General features: G+C 44.4%; 8 protein-coding genes across 16 annotated transcripts; 3 read left to right on the forward strand and 5 right to left on the reverse strand.

The window, feature by feature from the left end:
* The first annotated feature begins 15 nt into the window (after positions 1-15).
* LOC108146163 (serine/arginine repetitive matrix protein 2) lies at positions 16-12,716 on the forward strand. Of its 7 annotated transcripts, none has more exons than XM_017272059.2 (11): positions 16-139; positions 222-543; positions 1,061-1,162; positions 3,112-3,825; positions 4,434-4,808; positions 5,045-5,107; positions 6,255-6,393; positions 7,704-7,774; positions 7,834-10,776; positions 11,479-11,691; positions 12,224-12,716. In XM_017272059.2, exons 2-11 carry the CDS (start codon positions 305-307, stop codon positions 12,387-12,389), a joined length of 5,025 nt encoding a protein of 1,674 aa, XP_017127548.2. In that variant the 5' UTR covers positions 16-139; positions 222-304; the 3' UTR covers positions 12,390-12,716. The 7 variants fall into 7 exon arrangements, with proteins under 7 accessions (XP_017127548.2, XP_017127544.1, XP_017127546.1 ...); XM_017272055.2 differs by lacking the exon at positions 3,112-3,825 and having other exon boundaries at positions 7,834-9,562; positions 10,577-10,776; XM_017272057.2 differs by lacking the exons at positions 3,112-3,825; positions 12,224-12,716 and adding an exon at positions 11,791-12,068 and having other exon boundaries at positions 7,834-9,562; positions 10,577-10,776.
* An 830-nt stretch (positions 12,717-13,546) lies between these two features.
* LOC108146278 (Golgi-associated plant pathogenesis-related protein 1-like) lies at positions 13,547-14,779 on the reverse strand. Its single transcript, XM_017272217.2, has 3 exons — positions 14,405-14,779; positions 14,211-14,339; positions 13,547-14,144 (listed from the first exon to the last, which is right to left on the reverse strand). Exons 1-3 carry the CDS (start codon positions 14,444-14,446, stop codon positions 13,824-13,826), a joined length of 492 nt encoding a protein of 163 aa, XP_017127706.1. The 5' UTR covers positions 14,447-14,779; the 3' UTR covers positions 13,547-13,823.
* A 121-nt stretch (positions 14,780-14,900) lies between these two features.
* Positions 14,901-16,155, reverse strand: LOC108146277 (peroxisomal membrane protein PMP22). Of its 3 annotated transcripts, none has more exons than XM_017272216.2 (4): positions 16,038-16,155; positions 15,825-15,937; positions 15,497-15,755; positions 14,901-15,382 (listed from the first exon to the last, which is right to left on the reverse strand). In XM_017272216.2, exons 2-4 carry the CDS (start codon positions 15,911-15,913, stop codon positions 15,155-15,157), a joined length of 576 nt encoding a protein of 191 aa, XP_017127705.1. In that variant the 5' UTR covers positions 15,914-15,937; positions 16,038-16,155; the 3' UTR covers positions 14,901-15,154. The 3 variants fall into 3 exon arrangements, with proteins under 3 accessions (XP_017127705.1, XP_041564034.1, XP_041564033.1); XM_041708100.1 differs by having other exon boundaries at positions 15,825-15,951; positions 16,038-16,136; XM_041708099.1 differs by lacking the exon at positions 16,038-16,155 and adding an exon at positions 15,998-16,016.
* A 365-nt stretch (positions 16,156-16,520) lies between these two features.
* LOC108146276 (vacuolar protein sorting-associated protein VTA1 homolog) lies at positions 16,521-18,173 on the forward strand. Its single transcript, XM_017272215.2, has 4 exons — positions 16,521-16,734; positions 16,807-16,868; positions 16,954-17,104; positions 17,172-18,173. The coding sequence occupies exons 1-4, from the start codon at positions 16,625-16,627 to the stop codon at positions 17,785-17,787; spliced, it is 939 nt and encodes a 312-aa protein (XP_017127704.1). The 5' UTR covers positions 16,521-16,624; the 3' UTR covers positions 17,788-18,173.
* Positions 17,940-20,617, reverse strand: LOC108146279 (transmembrane protein 35A). The gene is made up of 3 exons (XM_017272219.2): positions 20,057-20,617; positions 18,616-18,754; positions 17,940-18,548 (listed from the first exon to the last, which is right to left on the reverse strand). Exons 1-3 carry the CDS (start codon positions 20,177-20,179, stop codon positions 18,328-18,330), a joined length of 483 nt encoding a protein of 160 aa, XP_017127708.1. The 5' UTR covers positions 20,180-20,617; the 3' UTR covers positions 17,940-18,327.
* A 691-nt stretch (positions 20,618-21,308) lies between these two features.
* Positions 21,309-22,283, reverse strand: LOC108145777 (protein brother). The gene has a single exon (XM_017271347.2). The coding sequence runs from the start codon at positions 22,024-22,026 to the stop codon at positions 21,385-21,387; it is 642 nt and encodes a 213-aa protein (XP_017126836.1). The 5' UTR covers positions 22,027-22,283; the 3' UTR covers positions 21,309-21,384.
* Positions 22,284-22,587: 304 nt separating this feature from the next.
* On the forward strand, positions 22,588-24,135 carry LOC108146498 (proline-rich protein PRCC). The gene has a single exon (XM_017272534.2). It carries the CDS (start codon positions 22,652-22,654, stop codon positions 24,086-24,088), a length of 1,437 nt encoding a protein of 478 aa, XP_017128023.1. The 5' UTR covers positions 22,588-22,651; the 3' UTR covers positions 24,089-24,135.
* LOC108146499 (transmembrane protein 60) lies at positions 24,083-24,630 on the reverse strand. Its single transcript, XM_017272535.2, has one exon. It carries the CDS (start codon positions 24,547-24,549, stop codon positions 24,154-24,156), a length of 396 nt encoding a protein of 131 aa, XP_017128024.1. The 5' UTR covers positions 24,550-24,630; the 3' UTR covers positions 24,083-24,153.
* Between the last annotated feature and the right edge of the window lie 52 nt (positions 24,631-24,682).

Raw genomic sequence — 24,682 nt, forward strand, 5'->3', positions numbered from 1 at the left:
TTTCCAGCAGCCACACTGGTGGCGGCATTCTTTTGCAGGAATTTGGCATATTTTGACATAAAAAGTGTGTAATAACTAAATAAAGCTAGAAGATAGAACCCCAGCGCTTAGTTTCAAGCGTGCAAAAAGGAAAACTCAGGTGAGCAAATAAACTAAACTGATTGCAACTTTCTTTTGCACATACTGCAACTGAATTCGATTTTCCCTGTGCAATATTGCAGCGCTGGTGGAGCACCCAGTGGTCGCCGGGAACATACGTTGATGCTTTAGAGGAGGGGCTCCGCAGAACATCGGCATCAGCAGCATGTACAACGGCATTGGACTGACCACGCCCCGTGGCTCCGGCACCAATGGACACGTGCAGCGCAATTGGGCATGTGTGCGGCCCGGGAAGAAGGACAAGGACTATCGTGCCGAGGACGACACCAAGAAGCTGGACGCCCAGCTGAACAGGCCGCCCAACAAGGAGATTCTGGACCACGACCGCAAGCGAAAGATCGAAGTCAAGTGTCTGGAGTACGAGGAGATTCTTGAGAAGGAAGGGTGAGCTGGGGGATCTATTCGGTATTGCATGCATGTCATGTTAAATGGACAATCCGCAATTACATAATGCCGGTTTGGGTCTGTTGCTTCCTGTTCTGTTTATGTTTACATTGGCGCCTGGTAGCCAAACGCTCTTTCCTGCCAGAGAGCGGACGCACACGCGCCGAAATGTACAATGGTTCAACCACCAGCCCGGTGGCGAGAGCCACCCCTAAGCGGACAAACGACCCACACCCCCTCGGTGCGTCACATGTGAGCACTCTTCCGGTGGCCCGGACTCCTAGCTGGTGGTGAAAAAAGTGCATTTTAGTTGTACAGATTATTTTGAGTGAAAGACATCCGCATGTCCGGGCAGGCGGACAAAAAATTCAAGCACTTCCTACCTAGTTTTAAACTCTAAATAGTGGCAAAGTCCGGTTTAAGACTTATAAAAAACAATTAAGATAGTCTTAAAGGTAGAATTAATCACTGTAAATCTCTTACATATATCTGATCAATATAAATTCGATTTTCGCAGACGCACACCAGAGGAAATCAAGACCCATGTGGACTCGTTTCGCCAGAAGTTGATGGGACAGGGCAAAACAGATCTGGCCAAGGATGAATTCGGACGCGTAGCGTAAGTACAAAAGCTTATGTAATTTTAAATAAAACGTGCCCCCAACGTGGACAAATCAATAAACGGTTAAACAAAACGTCGGTGGTCTGGTGAAATCTCGGCCAGCTCACACGACAGCTGTAGGCCACACATGCGCCGCCGCAGCTCCCAGTTTGCCACCCACCCTGGAATCCAGGGGGCCAATCACAATCGAGAAGTGGTAGAGAAAATGCTGCTGCAAAGATTTTCCGGGATGCGCTCGACTTTCAGTCACTTCAAGTCTTCCAAAGCCACAGCAAGTTGGCCAAAACGCTCAGGAAACGCCGCGTAGCAACTAGATATATATATATATATATATATATACATTTACATACAAATTAGAAGCAATTAAAGACTTCTAAATAGACCGACTAAGACAGAGAAACCCAGGCGATGGAGTTGGCGCCAAGAAGCCGCCGCCGGGGACCCGGAAAAAAGTGCCCCTTTATCGGGCTGAAAAATCTTTTGAAAAATCAATAACCGCCCCGTCAGAAGTTAAGCAGGAAATGCAGCCATAAGCCTACTAATCAAAAGGGAAATCCAAAATAAGAATCGTATTCCCAATGACCTGGAGGGAGTGCTCGGCACCCAGGCAGCCCTTCAAGTGTGCTGCAGGAGGCGGAGGAGTGGCGGTGGTGGTGCCAGTGGTGGTGGTGGTGCCAGCGTTGCTGACAGGCAGCAGCCCTTGGGCCACCCCTAAATCAGCATTGCAACCCGCTGCCGAGCCGCGGATTAAACATTGTGTCTACTATTCTAGTGGTTGTTGCAAATGCTAACAAAGTGGAGCCCCATGGAAATTGAAATGGTGTCAGGACAGCAGAAGGCAACACTTGATACCTAAGCCGATCGAATGCAACAAATCACTAAATAAGTCTTCCAAACCTAGTCAGTAATTAATTAGTCTAAGTCGCGAAGTGGAGCAGCAAAGTGCGCAACCGGAGTAAATCAAACATCCAATGTCTTCTAAAAATATTATCCAACGTCTTCCAAAAGTATAAGGATACATAAATTTATAAAATACATCTCGGGCTTTGCATAATGTAGCCCAAAGTTTAAACAATTATATGCTAATCCATCGTCTTCCATTCAAAACCGATGAAATTGTAGCAAACGAAATATTTTTGTATTTTATATAAAGCATAAATATATTTGAAATCCACTGTCTTCCAAATAACATGGACTTCTAAATTTATTTACACTTAATTATATCGTTAAAAAAAATTATATATGCGTCGCGATAAAGTGAAAAAATATAAAGCATTGCTTTTTTTATAATCCACTGTCCTCCGATTACATGGATTTATAAATTTGAAACAAATATGTTGTATTAAAAAGCATACAAAACAAAAACTGAAAACCCGTGAATATAAACTAATAATCGACAAGTAATTAAATTAAATTAATTAAATCCATGAAGGAGTTAATTTACTTATATTAACATTATTTGGAATACATCGTCTTCCGCTTTCATGGATTGAGGTGGTATAAACAATAAACTTTTGAAAGCAAACGTTTTGCAAAAATAATATAAATTCTTGAAGTTTAAAGAAATAAATGCTTAAAACTTTTTATAAAGGTAATATAATATCGTGTAACAAATAACAAATATTCCAGGATCTATAATGTAAAAAATATATTTTTTTTAATGATCTGAAAACGCGAGAATGTGAAAATAATAATCAGAAATTAATTTAAAAACTCAAAAATCCGTAATCCAACCGTCTTCCGCATTCATGGATTTAACTTTTGAAAAGCAAACGTTTGCAAAATTTATATATTTTCTTAAAAACAAGTTAAGAAAAATAGGTAAACATTTTTATAAAGGCAATATAAGCTTTCCAATCGTGTAATATATAACAAATATTAAAGTGAATATTCTTAAAGACTAAGACAAAAGGGCAACCCAACATGCTCTCCTCGGAGATCTACAGTAACACCACATCATCCACAACCACGGCAACGGCGGCAGTGGGAACCACAGCGGCTGCCTCGGTGGCCACTGCCTCCACAACCACAACAACAACGATGGCAGCCACCACGGTGCAGGTGGTGAAAACTAAGAAACGCCGAAAGCGACGCAAACGCGCAGGTCACGCAATCACCTCCTTAACCACCACCACCAGCGCCACCGAAAAGAGCACATCCAACACGCCCGGTAGCAATCCCCCAAGTCCGAGCCCCTCCTCCGCTCCAAGTGCCACCGTCAACGGTGCCAGGAAGTGCAAGAAGGCACCTTATTTCCAACACGACAACCGGGAGTACCTGACCAAGTACGAGAGCTTCCGTTTGACCGCCCACACGTGGAACTATGCGGCGGTGGCCAGGAAGTTCAAGCCCTTGCGGCCGGCGTTGGCAAGCGGCGCCAACAAGACCAGGCGACCAGCAGTCGCCAAGAGGTCACTCCCGGAGTGCGCCTGCGCCTGCCAGCAGAAAGAGACGGAACCGGAGCCGGTGCCGGTGCCGGCACTTGAATCCAGTCATCACCGAACAGCTGAGCACTCCATCCACAAGAAGGAGCTGCCGCTGCCTGCGTCACATGCGAAAATCAACATCGATGGCAGCGTGCTGCTCGAGCTGCTCAAGTACTCCTCGAGCAGCCTGCTGGAGACACTGCTGCTGGGCAGCGGCAGTGCGGTGGCCACAAGGTAGCCACTTGGATAACTAAAACCCAGTTTATTTATTTAAGCACATATATTAGGCATTACTTTATTTTGATTCAGTATATTTACATAAAGCCGAAGCTCACTGGACCCTACCTTGAAAATTAAATAGCAGTTCGTGTAATATTTGTATATATTATACAATTGTAAAAGCTATTAAAGCTGGCTTTTATATTCTTAATCTTACTTGCACTCAATTTATTTGCCAAGACATTTAACCTGCAAATTTACATACGCCCGAATTCTTTTTGTTTTCAATATATTTCAGTCCCTTATTGACTTTTAAAAGGTTGCAAACCAAACGTTTGTAAATAAGAATAGAATTCATTTATTTGTTTATTTTTATTAAGGCTTTTGATTTAAATTCACTTGACCTAATTTTAAAACAAAAAAACATTTGAACATACTTGACTTAAGGCAGAATTCGAGATCATGTATGTATGTTATGTTGTAGTCACATATTGACTGATTGAGGGACTGATTGAATTTGTCTTAATGAGGCAAAGTAAAGTCTAACTAAACATTTCTAACAGATTGAAATACTTTCTGGAATTACCTAATATTAATAAATTCCATTAATTTTCCACTTGTAGTGCTCGCGACACCCATCAAATAGCCGAAGCACAGCAGCAGAAGAACGCCAAGCTGCGCGAGGCCTTCAACATATCCGAGTACTTTGTGGAGGGCAGCAGCTTCGACAGCGATCGCAAGGCGAAGGAGGATCTGGCCAAAAGCGTGGCTCTCCAAAAGGAACTGGACGCCCAGCGCGAAAGCCTGGCCGCGGCGGCCGCTGCCGCAGCAGCAGGCAAGGACAAGGAGACCGGCAAGCGGTATGCCCTAGTGCGGACTCCATCCCGCGAGCGGGAGCGGGATCGCGATGGAGGAGATGCGGCTGCCACCAGCAATGATGAGCGCGAACATGTCTCAAAGTCGGACAAGAAGAAGCGCAAGAAGCGTGCCAGGGAAAGGTGGGTACTTCACTAAATATCAGGGACTGCAAATAATGATTTTATTGGGTTAAAAATAAAAAAAATAACTGAAATAAAATTTATTGACGATATTTTTGCATTGACCTGTAAAACCACTCTGCACTATAGAAACTATACAAACAATCATTGTTTTAGATTTTTAAAATAAAGTTTATAATGTTACATTTAATAATTGTTTTAGCCATTACATTAACATCAATCATTATATTTTCCAGTTCGGCTAGTCCTGAGCGCAAGAAGGACAAGAAGAAAAAGTCAAAGAAGCACAAGAAAGAGAGGTAAGAGTGCTGGCCGGAAAGCAAATCTACAATCCTTCGACAACCGTAGCTCTGTGTTTGTTTCCTTTGCTCTTTGTTTGGACTCTACAGTCATGATTTTTTTGGTTTTGTTCTTTATATCGTACATAGTAAAATGTAAACACGTACGCTTAGAGCGTGAAAAAAAATCAATGATACTATGTAACTATCAATCAACTGCTTAATACATTTTGTTTTTCGTCTCTACTCCTTCTTTTACATTGCATTTGAAACCACAAAAGGGACTCATATGAGAAAGAAAGTAAAAAGAAGCGAAAAGCCACGTACAAATGACTCACACACTTAGTTTTAACCGAGCTAACACTAACCTACAAAGCAAAAATAAAAACCAAAAACATAAGAACCAATACCAATCCAATCAAGTGAAATGTTTCAAATGCCTTTCTGCAATATATATACTTTCGATAACCTAACACTTGCCAAGACAATCTTTTATTTGAATCCGTGTGCAGCGAGAGTGAGTAGAGTGATCAGGGATCTAAGTACGTATGGGTTGTCCACTAGCCAACACACTCCACACTCACCCACTCGAAACCCCAACCAAACTATACTAACCATAACTGATCACAAATATTTCCCCCACAATTCGCCCATTCTCATTTCCCCAAAAAAAAAAAAAACTCTGCCCGGCGGTAAGTAATAATTCGATTCTACAATCTATAAAACCATAGAAACTGCATTGCCAACTAAAAATACAAATTACAAAATACAAAACAAAACACAAATAAAGATCTACTAGAAATTAAAACAAAATAAAATACAATAAACAAAAAACGATAAAGTTAAGAGGTCTCTCTGTGTGTTGCAAAAATTAAAAGCGAATTACTTTCTCATCTTTCTTTCTATTGTTATGATTACCTTCTATATTGTTAAGACAAAGCAATTTGCGCAGTTTTCGATGAAGGTAAAGCACTGAACCACAAGTAAACCTATTTATACATTGCTGCTAACCAGTATTTTGGAGCTCTAGGGCTGCCAAAAGTGTTGCCTTGTCCAATCTAATCTGTGTGTCGTAGCAAGCACCTCAAAACATATTTGAATGGCTGACAAATAAGCGCGTGATTGTGGATGCACTAATTCTAAATGCTGTCTAACCTTCTACTTGCAGTAAGTCAAAGAAGAAAAAGTCGCGAAAGCGCAAGCACAGCGAGAGTGATGACGACAAGGACACCGAGGATGAGGACGATAGCAGCGAGGAGGATCGGCGCGAGTCGAAGAGTGCCCGAAAAAAAGCCAAGAAGGACAAGGTATGCAAGGGCTAGGGCCCCAGACCTCTAGCACTTATGCTATCGATTATCCGCGGAGAAAGGTGCGAGGAGAGAAAGCCAAAAGAGCGGGGATGGCCGAACACTCAAGACCAACTATGAGATTGATGTGAACCAAACCTCTCCAAACTAAACTAATAGTAGTCCAGTTCTGAAGCTCTTTCTCCAACACACCCAACCGCAAATATTTTGTAACATATGCATATATCTTTATACCTCTATTGTACGACTCATCCTTTGACTAACAACCCAACTAATTATTACGTCTGACCAATAAAATCCGAATGGAAGTACTACTGCCTCCTCTCTCTCTATATATATTAATGATATTATTACCTGTATATGATGATAACTCGTTTGACTTTTCGTTTCGTTGTTTCAATTGTTCACCAAATATTAAACATACGCCATTTCTTCTCTTGCTTATTTACTTCTTTTTCCACCAAATAAAACATTCAAAATAACGATTGACAAAATAACCAAGTACTGAACTATAATCCTGCATTATAAAACGTTCTCTACCTTATAAATACTAAAGCATACAACTTAATTAGTAAACAAAAAAATTACCAAAAATCACCCACAAATATTGTAAAAGGTAAAAAGGCTTCAAACGCATTCTAGTATAACCTTTATGATTTCTCTCTGAATACTTTACCTATTCTTTCATTCCTATAGTTGCTTAGAAGAAAGTCATTGTTTTAAAGGGGCTATCCACACAGTATTTCCTTTAAAGTATAATTCTAAGAACTGTGGCTAACCCCTCCATTTGTCTTAATTTCCTACATTTTTTCAAATTATTCCCAACGCTTTTCAGTTACACGTAGATCGTTTTTGCAACAAAACTCAATCCAAGTAATTTAAGTAAACTCAAGAAACAAAAAGAAATTTATATTTTGTTTATAAAAACCCTTGGCGCTTCATTGATATAGGATAGCTTTCAATGGCTCTCTTGTAGTTTTGTAAGTACTTTCATTTGACTGTTTTCCTTAAGCTACTAATCAATAACAACCATATGATACCTAGTGCGAAGTGATAGCCAATCCAAAACTCTTGTACAAATACAGAAAAAAAGCCAAAGCGAAAGCAATGCTGTTTCCAGTCCTCTAGAGAGAATGCTTGCGAAAGTCAAACTCTGCAAAATTTAAAGCACCAAACTCGAACTTCATATGTCTATCATGCCATAAAAAGAATGAATTGTTTTTGACATTACTGCTAACAGTTAGACTCTTAGCAAGAGCGCCTAACATTTTAGTCAGTCCACTTACACCTTCTACTCTTTTATTATGCAGAAAAAGCGCGACAAGAAGCTGAAAAAGAAGTCACGCGTCCGTGCCAGCTCCACAGATTCGGAGCGCTCAAAGTAAGTTTCGATTTTCTATATATTAAAGTACGAAAAATGTAAATATCAATTGTTTTCAGCTCTCCATCGCGCAAGGAGAACAAATCGGACAAGTCCCGTGGAGGGAAATCCAACAAGGCCAATGAGAAGGCTTCGCTGCAGGACAATGCTACGCGCAGTCGTTCCCGTGAACGTCGTAAGGACACGAAATCCAGGCCACATGAAGCCTCCATAGACAGTCGGCATAACAAGGCGCGGGAAAGGGAACGCTCGGCGGTCACTCCGCCACGCAAAGAGCCGGAAAGGCAGCGGTCTAAGGAGAGGCAGAGGTCGAGGGAAAGGCAGCGGTCGAAGGAAAGACAGCCATCCAGGGAAAGGCAGCGATCCAAGGAAAGACAGAGATCCAAGGAAAGGCAACGATCTAAGGAAAGACAGCGATCGAAGGAAAGACAGCGCTCCAAGGAAAGGCACCGATCTAAGGAAAGACAGAGGTCCAAGTCCAAGGAAAGGCAGCGATCCAAGGAAAGACAACGGCCCAAGTCCAAAGAAAGACAACAATCTAAGGAAAGAGAGCGTTCGAAGGAAAGGCAACGATCCAAGGAAAGACTACGATCCAAGGAAAGACAACGATCCAGGGAAAGACAGCGATCCAAGTCCAAGAATAGAAAACAGTCCAACGATAAGAAACAGGCAGTGGACAAAAGACGGGACAGATCCAAAGATCGTTCAAAGGAAAAGCAGCGATCAAAGGAAAGGCAGCGATCAAATGATAGGCAACGATCAAAGGAGCGGCAACGTTCCAAGGAGAGACAAAGATCAAAGGACAGACCACGGTCCAAGGAGAGGCAACGCTCCAAGGAGCGACTACGTTCCAAGGAGAAGCACCGCTCCAAGGAGAGGCAACGCTCCAGGGAACGTCCTGCCAAGGAATCCCGGCCCACAAACTCGCCGAAAGAGCGTAGTCCCAGAAAGAAGGAAGACAACCGCAAGCGTTCCCCCTCCATTGCGAGGGAAAGAAAGCGAACGGATGACACTAAGCCAAGTCGCAACTCCCGGTCACGCACCCGATCGCCAGCCCATTCCCCAGAGGTGCCGCCCAAGAAGACGGTGGTGCCCACACCAGCCTTCAATCCCTTCAAAGCGGCCGAGGACACTGTCAACGATATCCTGGGCACCAAGTCGGTGATGGTGGCCCTGGAGCAGACCAAGCGCCAGCGGGCTGCCTCCAGCTCTAGCTCGGATTCAGACAGCTCCTGCAGTAGCCAGTCGTCTGCCTCGCGGACGCCATCGCCCAAACCCACGCCTAGGAAACAGAAGAGGAGGAGCAGTAGGACACCAGAGCCGGCAAAGGAGGTTAAGCAGGAGGCCAGTCCAGCCAAGAAGGAGCGCCGCAGGAGTGTAAAACGGGAGCGCTCCGTTTCCAAGCCCAAAAGCAAGGCGACAGAAGCGAGTCCCAAGCCAGCGAGGCGTCGCTCCCGTTCGAGTTCCTCGGAGCTGCGCTACTCCCCCGCGGAAAGGCATCCGGAGCGCTACCAGGACATCATTCAGGACAAGAAGCGGCCTTCGAAGGCTAGGGAACCGAAACCCGCTCCAGTAGTTCGCCTACGAGCCCAAAGCGACGATGGCAGCGACGATGCCGAAACAGGAGTGGATGGTACCGCTTTGGAGGAATTCCAACAGAGCCGGCGGCAGCACGAGGAGCAGCAGGAGCTGCGCATGCTGGAGCAGCTCAAGTCGGGCATAGCGGCCAAGGCCAAGCAAAAGATCAGGATCATGGAGAAGGACCCGGCCAAGGAGGGCAGCGGCGAAGTAAGTGGCAGCGGCGACCTACTACCGACCGCTACTAAACGTAACTCGCTAAGCGAATTCCTTGTTGCTAACAATGTGACCGCTTTGATTAACCCACTGACAACGACCACGCCCCCGCCGCCCCTGGCGGTTATACTTCCGCTGGAGCAGCCCAAGGAGCGGGAACGTGAAAGGGAACGGGAGCAGGAGCTGGCCATGTCTGTGGAGGAACCGCCGGCGCCGCTCAAGAAAAGGGACGCCAGCACACCGCCCATTTGCAAGACGCCCCACGTGGCGGCAAATGGCGAGGCCAAGAGTCCGACAGTGGGTCACAAGATGCACCTGCATCACAGCAGGCCGCCTCCACAGCACCAGCTGCATCAGTCGCATCACCAGCCAGCACATCTGCAGCAGCATCCTCCCGGGAAGCGCGTATTCCACAACCGCACGCTGAACAATAACCCAAACAGTAGACATAATAGTACTAACAACCCCCATGCATGTGGTGGTGGTGGTGGCGGTGTCGGAATCCCCCATTCGAATCCCAACAGTAGCAACTCTAGCAGCGGCAGCGGCAGCAACAATAACCCCGGCATGCTGCCCTTTTTGGCGGGCACGCCGGGCACCTACAACCGCACCCCCAACCGCCTCAACCACGGTCCCCTGCTGACCGCCACCCACTACAACATCTGCAAGAACCACCAGCACACTCTGCAGCAGCAGCAGGCACACCATTTGGCCCGCGGTCTGGTCTACAACTCGGCTTTGTTCGGGCATGCAGCCCGGCATCCGGGACTCCTGTCGCTGGCCGGAGCAGGTGTGGGCGTGGCCGGTGGGCAGGGTGCGGCTCTACTGGGGCATCCGCCGCATATCCGGGGTGGTGGTGGTGGTGTCGGCGGCGGTCCCATTAGCTTCAATGCGGCAGCAGCGGCCGCAGCCGTGGCCGCCAATAGTATTAGCTACCATCATCATCATCATCAGCACCAACAGAAACCGAAAATCGTTATAAAACCCTTCAAAATTCACGATCCACAGCCCCTAGTCGCAGCGCTCGCGGACAGCTCGCTGGTGGACGCCATCGTCTCCAAGGTATCCACGGCCACCGTGGCGGCAGCAGCGGCGGCGGAGAGTGCGGCGCGCCGGAGCCGGAGTCGCGAGCGGAGGAGCCGGAGTCGGAGCAAACGGCGCACCAGCGGGAGCCACCATCGACATCACTCCAGCAGCCGCTCAAGATCGTAAGTATAACTGAGTAAAATCTAAGATAATGGTTCAGGGAAAGATTTATTTGAGAAGTGGTACAACTAAGTAAAACTTAAAATAATGGTTAAGGGAAAGATTTATTTGAGATATAGTACCCTGATTGTACCAATGAACAATATTTAAACCAAGAAGCTCGATACAACACTGCCTATAAGACATAGAAACTTACACACATATTTTGCATATTCTTTTTTATTCAAATACAATTCTAGTAGTGTCATAATCAACAATTTATTGGTTTTTGAAGCAAACTCCAATTAAACATATATATGTCTACTGACAATGAATTATTATTTTTCTTTGTAAGCTAATAAACACCTTTTAACCTTTTAGTTGAAATCAAGCATTTCCCATTAAACTAAATGGTTCCATGATAATCCGGAATGCAAAAGAATTCTCTTTCAAACTTATTTAAAACGAATACGAATGTAACCACACAGATGGTTACAAATACTTGGAGCTCCACAATAATGTTTTTCAATAATGTAATAACAAATGTTCTACAAAAGTTAATTAAGGAACACATATGGCCAATTAGGTGATTTAACTAGTCTGTTATAAGGGAACATTAGGCATTTATTTCTAATATCCTAGAAGCTTATATGTCATTGGATTATACAAATCTTGTAATATATATATATCTATATACTGTAGCTGTATTCCATCTCCCTTTCCAGGCGGTATAGCTCATCCAGCAGTCGAAGCGGATCGCGCAGTTCCAGGTCCCGCTCCGGGTCGCACTCTTCCCGCTCCAGCTGCTCATCGCACAGCAGCTCGGGCAGCTCCTCCTCCGGCAGTGGTTCCGGATCCTCACAGTCCGGATCTCGGTCCCCCTCCATCCCGAGGCGTCGCGGCTCGCCAAGCTTTCTAGACAGACGTCGCATAACGAGGTAGCTAGGAGGGATTCCTGGTTTTTATCAGCCTTATTTGATTAATTCTTAAAATTTATTAATTCCTTTGTTTTATATTTTATTTCCTTAATTCCGTAGCCGTCGATCGCCGCCGCGCAGTGCAAGACGCTAGTTGATTGCCATTATCCATTATCCGCTTGAGTTGCATTGATTTGATATTTTATTTATACACAACACGTAACGCCTGATTTCTTCTTAATGATTTTATTTTTTTCAGCTGGCTCAGGAACTACTTATAATTTGACTATTCAACTATGCACCACCAAACTCTTTTATATATTTTTGTAGCTTTCCATTTGTGTGTCATCTTAATTTCTCGTAATATAGCGAAGCCGCAAATAAACTTTGTCACCTGACCGATTATGGGGTTTTATAGGATTTTGTTTGTTTGATTTTTAGCCAAAAATTTTGTGTTCCTTACGATTTTCAGTTTGGTGAGTTATTTATTTGATTTTGCATTGCTTTTCATTCAGGATACAAATCATTTACTAATTGAATTTTGTATTTACAGTGCCCGCAAGCGACCGATTCCGTACCACCACAAGGCCGCCGGCGAGGGAGAGCCGGAGGAGGCCTCCAGTTGCTGCTCCAGTTGTTTCAGCCGCGCCAGCAGTCCGGCCACGCCTCTACTCACGCCCCTGCGCAACAGCCGGAGTCCCTCGATGGCCGCCTTCTGAGTGTTAACCGCGTCGCTGCGCAAGATGTGCGGCGAGTCCTGAGGCGAGTCGTCCTCCTCGATCAATCACTCTCATCCTAGTCATCCTAGCCCAACTAGTCAGATAATCAGACACCTAGCCCCTAAGATAGTTGTTATGCGCATTTAACTTGTTTTACACCTGCATTCCGTAGCCTTAAGTTAGTCATCTGCCCATGAATTTACTAGCGAAATTATATTGTAGCTCCGATATTAAGCAAATAATACTCGTTCGTAAGCCTTTGCTCGATTATTTGCTAGTTCTAAGCCGCGTTTTAATATAAATAAATTATTTGTTGCCTCTCGAAAAGTTCAATTCCAAATTTCAGTTTGTTCGTTTTTAAAATTTATGCGTATTTTTTTTGGCAAGCTCCATACAACTTAAAGCACTTTCGTGCCTGACGTGACAAAATCGTGACACGAAAAAAGAATCAAGCTATTTGCTCATCTCTAGTTTGCGCTATGTTGCAAGCTAACGGTTGTCTTCCAATAATGAGCTTTCTCCTATTGGTCAACCAATGGGAGCGGACTTTGTGGCAGCCATCCTGTAAAATAACAGCTGATCGCAAAACACTCGCTTAAGATTCTGGTCGCTTGCTGAGCTTTCTGTTCGCCTGGTACTTCAAAATCAGGAACTGCCCAGTTTGCATAGGAAAAATTGGATTTGGTCGGTCGATTGCGACGCTCAAATACATTTTCTTCGTTTTGAAACACCAGGCGAACAAAAACGTTAGAAGGTGTTCTATTTTCAGTTGCCTGCGTTTAGCAGGGGCGTAGTCAAAAGTGTTCTCAGGGAGCCTAAAATCGCTATTAGGGGGAGTTTGTCCCCCCAAACCCCTTCTTTCGCTGACTACGTCTCTGTACACTGGAAGGAAATTAACGGTTAATTTAAGAAATCTGTAAGCTTGGTTTTCATTGGTCAACCAATGGGAGGGCTCCGTGAAATAAAGTCTTAGAACTCAGCAGCCACCTTCAGGGATTTCTGTTCGCCTGGTGTCAGAAGCCAAGAAATTGGGTTTGAATGGCCTTTTCAACGAGCACGAGAACTCCGAAATTCGGCGCTTTGTTTTCGCCGAAATACTTGGGTAACGTGGCCCAAATCTGGAATGGAATCGGTGAACTCGTAAAAAGATTTTCCATCGATTGGCATTTAACCTGAAACCTTTTTTTAACTTTTACTGTTTTTATTTGACTGGTTTTTAGACTAAGCAGCACTGCATTAATCATTAACGAAAGTTAAAAAACGAAGTTAAAACTTATCTCACCTGTTTGAATTGATATATTTTTTTTCATTTAAAATACATGTTTTTTAGGTGTAAATACAATTATACCTTTCTTATAGGTCATTAGAGATCAACCCATTCTAGAAGTTTTCGGAAAACTAGCTTTCTTTTTGCTTTAAAAGTTAGTCGCAGACTCAGCCCCTCCTATATCTTCCGATCGGCCTGAGGACATTTTCTGCGAATCGCCCGTTCACATTTCCGGTGGGAGTGTATCTAGCTACCACGTAGTACACTCCTCTATGGTCTCTGGCATAGCCAAAACCCAGTCTTTTTGAATTCTTCCAAACTAAGGCAGTAAAATGTCCAGTAGGCACGCTGAAAACTGGATGATTAAAGTTGTACATGGGAATTTCATCATACCAAAATTGTACACATTTTACAGGATCAAGATGTCGGCATAAGTTTTCTCCATATGGTCCGTTTGAATGCGTTAACGATCCTCTACGGACCAGCACCTTTTCAAGCAATTTTGTTAAATAGTATTAAATATTTATTTATATTCATAAAAAGCGAGAACAAACCTGCGCATATTGTTGAGCTCCCCTGGAAAGAGCCGCATCCAATTGAAGCGGCGGACTGCCATGCAGCCTCCTCAACCGATTGTGTTCTCTTAAGGCGGCATAGTTTTGGTTAGCTTTAACCGCCAAGCACTAAAATTAGAGTGGTAGAGTAAGTGAATAATTTTTATTTAGAATGGATGCATTTTTCGTTTTACCAAACAAAAAGCCAGAGCAATTACGATGGTCGCCACAGCCATGCTCTTCCAGGTGGTCCAGATTTTAGAATGATATATTATCAATCTTAGGTTAGGTGCTCTTCCATTTAATTATTCGATTTTAAATAATTTTAAGTGTGACGGACACACTTAAGCAAATTTGAAATTAATCGATTCGTTAAGTACTTACAAAGCTTTCCTGGCCGTTATGTATATTTTCGTGTTGTTTTCACTTATATTTTAATTAGTTTAGGAAAGGGGATAAGAGTGTTCATAGCCAAATTAACTTCGACTTGATTAAAATAAATTTTAATAAAGTTTTTATCATAGGCAATTTTATATACATATGTGAAATCATCAATTCGGTATTAATAATATAAAATTGTGGTAATAGGAATAAGACTCACTGAATAAACATGTCTAACTTGTAAAATCTTTAAAATTAAAAAAATGTCGTTGTGTTACTAATACTTAGCATATACAATTTTCCGGCTCATTCATTATTTATACGTTTATTATTAGTACGAAAAGTTTACAAAATTTAAGGTTTAACAACAGTCGTTTGATAAGGCGACACTCCAGTTAGTTTTAGCTTATCTTACGCTCCCGTACACTTATGGACTTTTAGCAATCCGCCGGAACGCAAGGCAGATAATGAACTTCAAGCAGCCGTAATCTAAACAGTAATTGGAATATTAAGCCAAGACAACATGCACAAAGTTTAAAGTCTTCGTCTCTGGGATGGAATGCTTATTTGGCGGCCTTCTCGGCGGTCTGCTTCTCCTGGAAGCGACGACGCCTCTTGGCGATGTAAACCACCCAGATGAAGGATATGATGGCCATGCTAATGGACCGGAACATCGGTGGCACGTAGGCGAAGTTGAGGTACACAAAAACGGAAAGATACTGCCAGTTGGCCTTGAGCAGGGGCCAGTAGAGCTTCTCCACATTATTCAACGCCGTTTGGGGGGAGTTGCCCTGGAAGAGATTAAAGGTGAGAAATCATTCACAGGCAAATGCTTTAAGGTTGCTATAGCTTTCTTATCAATAAGACTACCAAACGTAATCTCTAGAGATTTATGTGATTCTTACCTCGAACAGGGAAAGAAAGAACAGGGAGAGTGCCTGGTAGATCGGAGCATAGGCAAGTCGTTCGGACAGGAATAGGAAGAACCTCCTGAAGCGCAAGTCATGGCTAAAGAGCCGCTCCACCGTTGTGTAGAAATAATGGGGCACACTTCCTCCGAAGATGAGGCCAAAGAGTCCGTAGGCGAAGACACTGTGCTGGTTGAGTTTCTTGGCCCCCGCCAAACGCTGGGAGGTCACATTCGCCGAAGTGGCCAAAACGCATCTAAAATCGGAACCAGGAGCAACAAGTGGGGGTTACGGAATGGCCAGATAAGGCGGTCAGTGTACTTACGCCGTAATGGACTTGGTGCGAACCGGATGGTTGAAGAGCTGCTCCAGATAACTGCCGAAGAGCGAGTACAAAGGCTTGGAAAGAACCATGTTGCCGGTGTTTTATAGATGAACCTGGAGAAAAGTGCCTAGGATTAGGATGCAGGTCAAAGTGCAAAGTGCAATTAGCCGCACTGATAACAGCCGCGCCACAACCGGTTCCCAGTATATTTACCCAACAACTCCAAACGTCTTGGCCGCCGATTAACAACTGAGAGTCCAACACCAACACCTGTAGACACAGGTACTAACTTTAGTTTTGTATTTGCTGGTTCCACTCAGTGTTGCCAGTTTAGCCTTTTTAAGGCTAGATCTAGCCTTTTTGAAAATGGAAACTCAAAAAAACAAATAACAGAATTTTCAATTTATAATAGATTAGCACTTTCAAACGAAGTTGATAGCCAACATTTATATTTGTTTTAAATGATTGCATAATTTCGGCATTATAGTATTAGTCCATTTATAAAGATATAGTTTCTTGTATGAATTCTTCCAGTTGGAAATAGCTTGTTTTTCAGCATTTTTATTTGATAGCCTTTTTATCCACAATCTAGCTTATGTACCAGCTCAACACCTGGCAACGCTGACTAGTTTCACGAACTCATATCGATAATAAAACTAGTCGATCTATCGGCTATCGATAAGCAATATAACTGCAAAAGCTGGTCACTCTACGTAATTCCACTAATTTCGGCACAATTTTCTAGATCCACACAAACTAAACCAAGACAAAGAGGAAGATTCAGATTTCCTCCGGCTACGATGGAGTTTCCACCTTGTCCCCCCTCCTTGAAGTCCATTCAGCACTTCCTGAAACTGGCCCAAGAGCATGACACAAGGGATGTTGTCATTGCCTACTGGGCGAGACTCTAGTAAGTACCTACAAATTGTTTTTACCCTGTCCCGGTGTGTATTTAAAGTTAATTCTTTGTTTCCGGATCTAGTGCCCTCCAGGTGGGTCTCAAGGCGTCCACCCAAACGGGTGAGGAAACCAAATTGCTCCTCGGTAAGTGAAAATCCAATACGCATATTCCGCAACTATGACTCATCCCTGTTTTGTTTTGGTTTGGTTTTCCCTTTCAACCGCATAGGCTTAATGGATTGGCTGGAGCAGATGAAGAAGCAGCATGCGGACAACGAGGCCTTGACCAACGAGGTGGCTGCCCAAGCTCACATTGAAAACTACGCCTTGAAACTATTCCTGTACGCCGATAAACAGGATCGCGAGGAGAACTTTGGCAAGTGGGTAGCGACAGGGACAACCTCTGAATCGATTTTCGTGATTCACAAGTTAATGACTCCTCCGCAGAAACGTCGTCAAGGCCTTCTACTCCAGCGGAGTGCTCTACGACATACTGCAGACCTTCGGGGAGCTGAGCGAGGAGGCGCTGCACAACAGGAAGTACGCCAAGTGGAAGGCGGCCTACATACACAATTGCCTGAAAAACGGAGAAACACCGATTCCCGGTCCCTTGCCAGATGACGATGATGAGGCGGAACTCGAGGGGGAGAATGCCAACGCCTCGGCTACGAACACATCGCCCGAGGATGCAGCGGGAGCAGTTGATCCTGCCCCTGATCCCCAGCCGCCTGCTCCATCTTCGCCGACGACTTCCAGCGTGGTTCCCCCCACCGTCGAGGAGGTGCTAAACAATCCGAACAAATTGCCCAGTCCGCCGGTGGATGAGGAAAAGCCCGGTGGCTTTGAGCCCTATGTGCCCACAGGTCAGCCCCATCCGGCCACGGCGGCCACCATTTACCAGCCCATTGTGCCCGTGGCCGGAGTGCACATCACTCCTGACCAAATGATTACCGCCCAGAAGTATTGCAAGTACGCAGGAAGTGCCCTCAACTATGATGACGTGAAGACCGCCATCGAGAACCTGCAGAAGGCCCTAAAGCTCCTGAGCACTGGATCCGAGTAGGGCACACACACCAGATATATGTATTTAGGAATCGATTCCTAGGCTCAGTTATAGCTTACAGCACCACAGTATACCCTTAATAATCTCTCCGCTAATCGCGCGTTGCAAAACGAAAGTAATACGAAATTCAGATTGACTGACATGTTGGATAATTAATTTTAAATATGTATGAGTTGTTCAAATTTATTAAAATTGTTTCTAAAAGTCGTAATTTAGATGTGTTCGACTAAGTGCCCGTTACGAAGAGGATTTGAATACAATTTTTGGTTGTTCTGGTCGTGTCTTTATGCCGTGGCTCTACAGTTTTAGTTAATATCTCTTTTATAGTTTTGTATACGATAATTAATTTGGCACCAAAGTAAAACATGAATTTCGATTTGCTAGAATGATGTTGTTGTGTGAATGAATTTGTGACACAAAGACAGGGCGCGCCAATTGCCTTGGAGGAACCCAACTTAAGGTGCTAAAACAAAGCTGGTTCAGTGAATGACTATGAGTATGACTATGTGATGCAATGGGAGCGCGAGCAGGAGCAGTCGCCTAATCCTGCTTGACGCCGTTCGCCGGTGGCTGGGCGGCCGTCGAGGCCTCGTCCTGGAGGCGGGCGGTCTGGTACCAGACCACCAGGCGACCACCCAGCATGAAGGTGAACACCAGCGCCGGTCCGGAGCGCTCGAAGGGATCACTTACCATCCAGTGCTGGTAGATGCCCAGCAGCATCAGCACCAGCAGCGTCACATTGGCCGCATTCTTGACTTTATCTGTGGGTGGGCATGGAATGTAGTTTAGCTTATCTTTATATGTCTAGGAGTCATCTCCCCAACTTACGATAAGGAATCAGAGCCATGGCCAGGCCGCAGACGATCTCCAGGATGCCAACTGTGCGCCGGTACCATTTCGAAGGTACCTTCACTCCAAAGAGGGCCGTCAACGGGAATACTTTGGCATACTTCACGTACTCTGTGCGCTGCAATCGAGAGGAAATCGGGGTTATAATTAATCATGCCCAGAAACTCATCCCCATCCCCCAGAGGAATTTGCTCCGCCTGGCGGTGCAGCCCGTTTATTTTTAAATGGAGGCGGCAAGCTTTTCTTTTTGTCTGTGTTTTTGTTGGCATCGTTGGCCCCAAGTGTTTGTGGTAATTCGAAGGTAATTACACCACTGGGAACAGCAAACAAAACGAATATTTCGAAATTCAAATGCCATAGCTTGGGCAAAAAAAAAAGAAATTAGAAAAAAACTCGAGGACTGAAAGTAAAATGGCGCGTAACGAATGCAATGCCAATTTAAAAACATCAACCGAATCGGAAATATACGATATTTGAATAAGGTGTGTCCTGTGAATTACGCTGTTTGGTTTTATTTTCAGTTTAAATTATTTTTCACATAAGACTGTCGACCCACCCTCTTGTTTTACATATATAAAACTAATTCGTATACCCTGAATTGATTGAGAAAAATACGTCATGGTGGTTTTGGTGTGCAAAATTGTTAACATTGGTATGTGAAATATTTTTATGGTAATGAAAACGAAATCTTTGGGCGTTGTTTTTACAAAAGGTAAACAACAAATTCTCAGCAACAGCTGTTTTATAAATCTTCAGCTTTTTCAAGATATACAAATATACGCATGATTCTTATTTGTTTGGAGGCATTCAAAGCAATTTACAAAGAACGTGATTATTAATTAGTTTGCCAAATTTTCAAAGCTTTCTATTTTCTTGTTAAAATTGTAAATTTTGGTTTTTTTTTGGATTGATTGCTTATTTATTTATAAACAAAAATTTAAAAAAAATTAAATTTGGTCATTATTGTTTAGCTCTTTAAATGAATCATCATCTATTTGGATAAATAAAACGTATATTTTTTACTGAACCATTTATTTTAAAATTCCACGTTTTTGGACAAACATTATCCGATTTTCCCACATTGGACTTAGGTTTTTTTTTGACTATTTCAATAATAAAGCACATATTTTTCCTGAAATATCTTTGAAGATCATAGCGTCTCGCGTCGTCTGAATGTCAGCGATTGGCATTGATGGGGTCGAGTTCAATGCCCATTAGTCAGTCATATTTTTGAAAGGCGTTCTATTATCGGACTATTCTTAAAATGTTCTCCACCAATTTACATAAGCTTTCCAAATAAAGAACAAATAGACTCAAAACTGCACCTCGAAGGAGTGGTAAAAATCGATGGTCTGCCACCCACATGACCGCAAAGAAAACAACCAAGCGAAAACTCCGTCAGTATTGATTTTTCACATACCAGGTCCTTGTAGAGATCCTTGCTGATGTGCGGCGTCAACTTCAGGGTGCCAACAAAGATGAAGAACAGGCCCAGGAGCACGGATAGGCTTTTCAGCACGATCGTATTGGATGCAGGAGGCATCTTGGCCGTTTTATGGCTAAACACTTTTTGGGGCTCACAACTCGTGTATATATTCCAAGTGGGCCGCTGGGGGTTCGGAGGGGCCGGAGTTCACTGGGACCCCCTATACGACACCCTACCAAAACACACCGGTCGCTAATTTTAGACCAATCTCTCAGCTTTTCGTGCCGATTCGGACGGTGCGGAAAAGTACGGCGACCACCAACAAATTGAAGCACAGCACACAATCCGAATGTTTGCAAATCGCGCTGCGGTATGTATAATTTTATGAATACTTAGTCCGCAACGGCGTTCCCTTCTGTTTATTTCATTTTCACTCGGCGTCTTTCCGCTTTTGAGTTTCGCGTTCGGAAAGAGACTGATTCAGATTCAGAATCAGACCAGTTGCAAAGTTTATTTCGGCAGCATCCCAACACAAACGGGCGGAAAATCAATATATGCTCACATGTCCGGTGCTCTGTTCAAATCGAGAGTTCAGTTAAGAGAGGACAGTCGGCCCACCCCGGAGAGTATACGGCGGAACGGCAGCTGGACCCACTCCTCGGCATCGTCCTCCTTGGAGGGTTTGGTCCGTCTGGGTGGTGGTTGTTCCGAAACTGGCGCAATGAAGGCCAAAGACCCCGGCCAGCAACCCTTAAGGAGCCCCAGATAAACAATCATTAGGTGAACATGAGTTGCTTTCGTAAGTTACTTTTAGAGAGTTCCCAATGAATAAGGGTTCATTAATGTTGTCTTATAAGTTGACTTACTAAAACCGAATCTCAAAGTTTGTGCTTTTAATTTTCTATTAATAATAATTTAAATTTTTAATAGACTTCTGGGTAAAAATTGGACCTTAAGTAAAATACGAATCATTTTTTGCGTTTTTTGGTTGTGGTTTTGTTTAAAAAATGCAATGCACTTATTTGGGACTAGTTGAGATTTTCTAAAAAATTTACAATATTAAACAGGGTTACCCTGATTCTAGAGTTTCCGAATTTGAATGCCAATATATTGAGAATTTCGTTTTTATTTCTTAAAACATTTCGAACGTCGCTCTGTTTTGCAGTCGATATAGAAGTCAATAAGATGTTTACCTTGATTTTAAGTTTAAACTTTAAATATAATTTCAAAATGATAATACGAGGCATTGATTCAAGCTATTTATTATCAAATTTACAAAGGTCCTTAATTAAATCTACAGACTTATAAAAATGGCCATATTACTACCAGCCCATTGGGCCTCCGGGCAGACCAGGTCCGCCCCTGCGATGGTGATCCTCCGGTGGAGTCTGGGGGGTGTGATAAATTCTCTTGGATTCAGCCATGCGTTGGTTGTAGCTTTGGATCTGCTCCTGCAGCTGGGCATCCTCCTGCTGGGCTCGTTGCTCGTCGAATTCCAGACTGGCCACGCCGTCAAGTCGATCCAAATCCACATAGCCCCGAAAGCGGACACAAACTCCGTTCATGATAAAGCTGGAGCGCAGATGCACCTTGCCGCGCTCTCTGTCGAAGTCGCACTCCTGCTCCTGGGCGTACGGATTGTGGTTGGCGTTGAAGTAGAGCTGCAGGTTGGTGCCGGAAGCCACCATTGAGATCTCCGCATAGCCCTTGCGGCAATCCGTAATGAATCGCATCTTGCGCTCCTCCGCTGCCCGTTCCCTGTAGCCCGTGTATCGCACCTCGCTTTCGCGGCTTAGGCGTCGGAAAAGCTCATCGTTCTCGAACTTTGACCTCTGATCGGGCACCACACGGGGCATCTTGAAGATGAACCGAGGCTTTGGCTGCTCGTACATGGCCATGGCTTCGTAAGGTGGGAGCATTCCATTCAAGGCGGCAGCGTCTCCAATGTTCTGATGATGATGCATGGTTATTACACTAACTGTCTTCTATGAAGCGAAAAAGTTGACTGATCTCCTTCGGGTTGTTTCGCCTATTTATACCGAATAAGAGTTCTGGTACAGGTACTTGCTTAAAGATATTTCTACCTGAAAAAGTCGAGGTTCCTGAATGTTTTATGATCCCTCAGGATATCTGACATATGGTAATGTAATGTGTGCCAACCATCTGGAGACAATCAGGTATTTTTTATGATTACCCTTTTTGGGAATCATGAATCCTGGTGCTTCTAAAGGTCTGTAGAAAACTTGTAATTTCGTATTAGGTAAATACAGCCGACAATTTAGTTTGGTTTTTTTTAAAAACAATTTTACCTATTCTTAAACTTAGTTTTGATTATGGAACATTTAACAATATTCAAATTAAACTTTTTTAAAAAGTTTATTAGAAAATATACTTATACTATTTGATTTAGTTGATGGTTTAAAAATCGAAGACGCATTTTAACGGTTTTTATCAGTGTTGATTAACACTGCACATAAGTAAAAAGAGTTGCCAACAATTCAAATCCTGTAAACAGGTGACAGCTCTATCATAAAACAGCTGTATTTTGTGTATTGCATTGTTTAATTTTAATTTACCAATTTAAAAATCATGTCGCTGGTTGCCTATGCCGCCAGTTCTGATGAAGATTCGGAGTCCGAGGAGGAAAACCCAGGGCCACAAGTGGAACAGGTGAAACCACAGGCCAAGCCAAGCACAATTGCTTCCCATGAGGCGGCGTCTGTAGAACCTGTATCAACCAGTGGTCACATTAGCGATGAAGACGATGACTACGTGCCGCAAGAGGTGTCCTTGCAGGAACTCAAAACGCCCACCGCCAGACTCACAATGGCTTTACCCAAGCCAAAAGTCATTGCACCCGCAGAAAACACTGAAGAAGAAGATGTGGATCAACTAGTGACCCCTGCATTTGCCAAGTTGCCAATGCCTCGAACAGCAGCGCCAACAAAACTCATCATTGAAGAGAAGGATGATGAATTTCTGCACAAAAAGGCGCTGCCAGTTGAAATAGAGAAACCTCCACCACCGCCAGTTAAAGGGCGTGTCAAGATCAGCATTCCATCGCTGCGGGAGTTCTCCGATGTGGACCGGGAGAAGGCTGACAAGGCCAAGAACAAAGTTGACAAACCAAATGTTCCCAAGGGATCCGGGCTGCTGAGTCTGCTCCCCCAGGCAAAGTCAGAGCGAAATTTCTCCAAGAGCTCTAGCTCCTCATCATCTGTGGCAGCCACTCCCACAGCAAGCTCTTCAAATGCACCCCAAGCTACAAGTGCTCCCGTCCAGCCTCGATCCGCACCAGCTTTTGTGCCCGATACAGTAAAACAGCGACGAGCAGCGCACAACACTGAAGGTGTGGATTGCACTAAGGCTGTCCAAAAGAAGAATACCGAAGGAAAGGAAGCTTCAAAGCCGATGCAATCAAAAACTAAAGCTAAAACCACTTCCCTGGTGAATGCCAGTGATAGTGAAGACGACGATGAGGATGGCACTGGCGACTTCTTCTCCCTTAACTCTGAACAAAAGTTGCCGGAGGTGAGCAGCAACGAGATCAGCGCCCTAGTGGCCAAGCGAGCAGCCAAGATGGTGGAGGCCAGCAGCAAATACCTCGAAGAGATCGCCGAGAAGGAAGCAGCCGAAGCAGAGGCCGCCCGCCTTGAAGAGGAGCAGACGCAGCAGGCTCAAAAACGGTATCACGAGCAGCAGCTAAACCCCGAGGCCATGGACGCACTGGTGGGCAAAAACGCCAAGCGGCGGCGGAAGGAGGCCAAGGAGATGCAGGTGATCGACATAGTCGGATCGCAGGTACTTCCCGATCGCGAGGAATGGATGCGAACGGCGCTGGCCTCATCCACCACCTTCCAGCCCACCGGAGTGCTGACGGATGAGGAGCCGGTGGCAGGGACGCGGCGAAAGCACCAGATCACCTACCTGGCGCACAAGGCCAAGGCAAACGAAGCCGAATTGCAGGCAATGTGGTCGGCCAACCGGCAGACCCGTCGGGCCACCCAAAGCAAATACGGCTTTTGAGTTTCCACTTTATGTACACCTTATCCTAAAATACATGCTTAATCCTATATTTTGTAATCCCGGTCTTATTGCAACCAGCCCTCGCGTTTTCCAAGCCTACTGCCCACATAGAAGATGGCGGTGCTTAGGAGCAGGATAACCGGGGCGATGGTCACGTAGATGGGAATCTGCTGAGGGTACTCCAGTGTCAGGCAGATCATTACCTGCGAGGAGATGGTTAGCAATACGCCTGCAATGTTCCATTTGTACAGGAAGAGGAGATCCGTCAGGCAGGTTAGGTTGCGCCACTTGCGGATGAACTTGATGATCACGTAGATGATGATGATCACATCGAAGAACCAGAGCGGGGTAAAGGTGACAAACCAATTCCAGGTGGTTCGCGGGTCCAGGCGCAGGCACAGCAGGATCAGGAAGACCAGGACGATGAACCACGTAAAGAGCGCCCGGTGTGCCAGCGTCATTATTTATTTAGCACTTGTTCATGGTAGGTTAAAAATAAACAAAGCGTAGTACAACGAAATGCACTTTTGTTCCTAGTGTTGTAAAACGACTGCAACAGGCCCTTCACAGTGGCAACTAAAAGCATGGGTTACT

The sequence above is a fragment of the Drosophila elegans genome, unplaced genomic scaffold (genome assembly GCF_018152505.1).
Source record: "Drosophila elegans isolate 14027-0461.03 unplaced genomic scaffold, ASM1815250v1 contig_208, whole genome shotgun sequence".
Lineage (NCBI taxonomy): Eukaryota > Metazoa > Arthropoda > Insecta > Diptera > Drosophilidae > Drosophila > Drosophila elegans.

Bases quoted from the DNA above. Each gene is read 5' to 3' on its own strand.
- LOC108146276 (XM_017272215.2), top strand. From the start codon at position 16,625: ATGGAGTTTCCACCTTGTCCCCCCTCCTTGAAGTCCATTCAGCACTTC. The intron at 16,735-16,806 runs GTAAGTACCTAC...TTCCGGATCTAG, and splicing joins GCCTACTGGGCGAGACTCTA to TGCCCTCCAGGTGGGTCTCA. The intron at 17,105-17,171 runs GTGGGTAGCGAC...ACTCCTCCGCAG, and splicing joins CGCGAGGAGAACTTTGGCAA to AAACGTCGTCAAGGCCTTCT.
- LOC108146498 (XM_017272534.2), top strand. From the start codon at position 22,652: ATGTCGCTGGTTGCCTATGCCGCCAGTTCTGATGAAGATTCGGAGTCC.
- LOC108146499 (XM_017272535.2), bottom strand. From the start codon at position 24,549: ATGACGCTGGCACACCGGGCGCTCTTTACGTGGTTCATCGTCCTGGTC.
- LOC108146278 (XM_017272217.2), bottom strand. From the start codon at position 14,446: ATGGCTGTGGCGACCATCGTAATTGCTCTGGCTTTTTGTTTG. The intron at 14,340-14,404 runs GTAAAACGAAAA...CTCTAATTTTAG, and splicing joins TTGCTCTGGCTTTTTGTTTG to TGCTTGGCGGTTAAAGCTAA. The intron at 14,145-14,210 runs GTTTGTTCTCGC...TTGCTTGAAAAG, and splicing joins GAGCTCAACAATATGCGCAG to GTGCTGGTCCGTAGAGGATC.
- LOC108146277 (XM_017272216.2), bottom strand. From the start codon at position 15,913: ATGGTTCTTTCCAAGCCTTTGTACTCGCTCTTCGGCAGTTATCTGGAG. The intron at 15,756-15,824 runs GTAAGTACACTG...TTCCGATTTTAG, and splicing joins CGCACCAAGTCCATTACGGC to ATGCGTTTTGGCCACTTCGG. The intron at 15,383-15,496 runs GTAAGAATCACA...AATCTCTTCCAG, and splicing joins TCTTTCTTTCCCTGTTCGAG to GGCAACTCCCCCCAAACGGC.
- LOC108146279 (XM_017272219.2), bottom strand. From the start codon at position 20,179: ATGCCTCCTGCATCCAATACGATCGTGCTGAAAAGCCTATCCGTGCTC. The intron at 18,755-20,056 runs GTATGTGAAAAA...TCTCGATTGCAG, and splicing joins AGGATCTCTACAAGGACCTG to CGCACAGAGTACGTGAAGTA. The intron at 18,549-18,615 runs GTAAGTTGGGGA...GCCCACCCACAG, and splicing joins CATGGCTCTGATTCCTTATC to ATAAAGTCAAGAATGCGGCC.
- LOC108145777 (XM_017271347.2), bottom strand. From the start codon at position 22,026: ATGCATCATCATCAGAACATTGGAGACGCTGCCGCCTTGAATGGAATG.
- LOC108146163 (XM_017272059.2), top strand. From the start codon at position 305: ATGTACAACGGCATTGGACTGACCACGCCCCGTGGCTCCGGCACCAAT. The intron at 1,163-3,111 runs GTAAGTACAAAA...GGAGATCTACAG, and splicing joins GATGAATTCGGACGCGTAGC to TAACACCACATCATCCACAA. The intron at 11,692-12,223 runs GTAGCTAGGAGG...TTGTATTTACAG, and splicing joins GACAGACGTCGCATAACGAG to TGCCCGCAAGCGACCGATTC.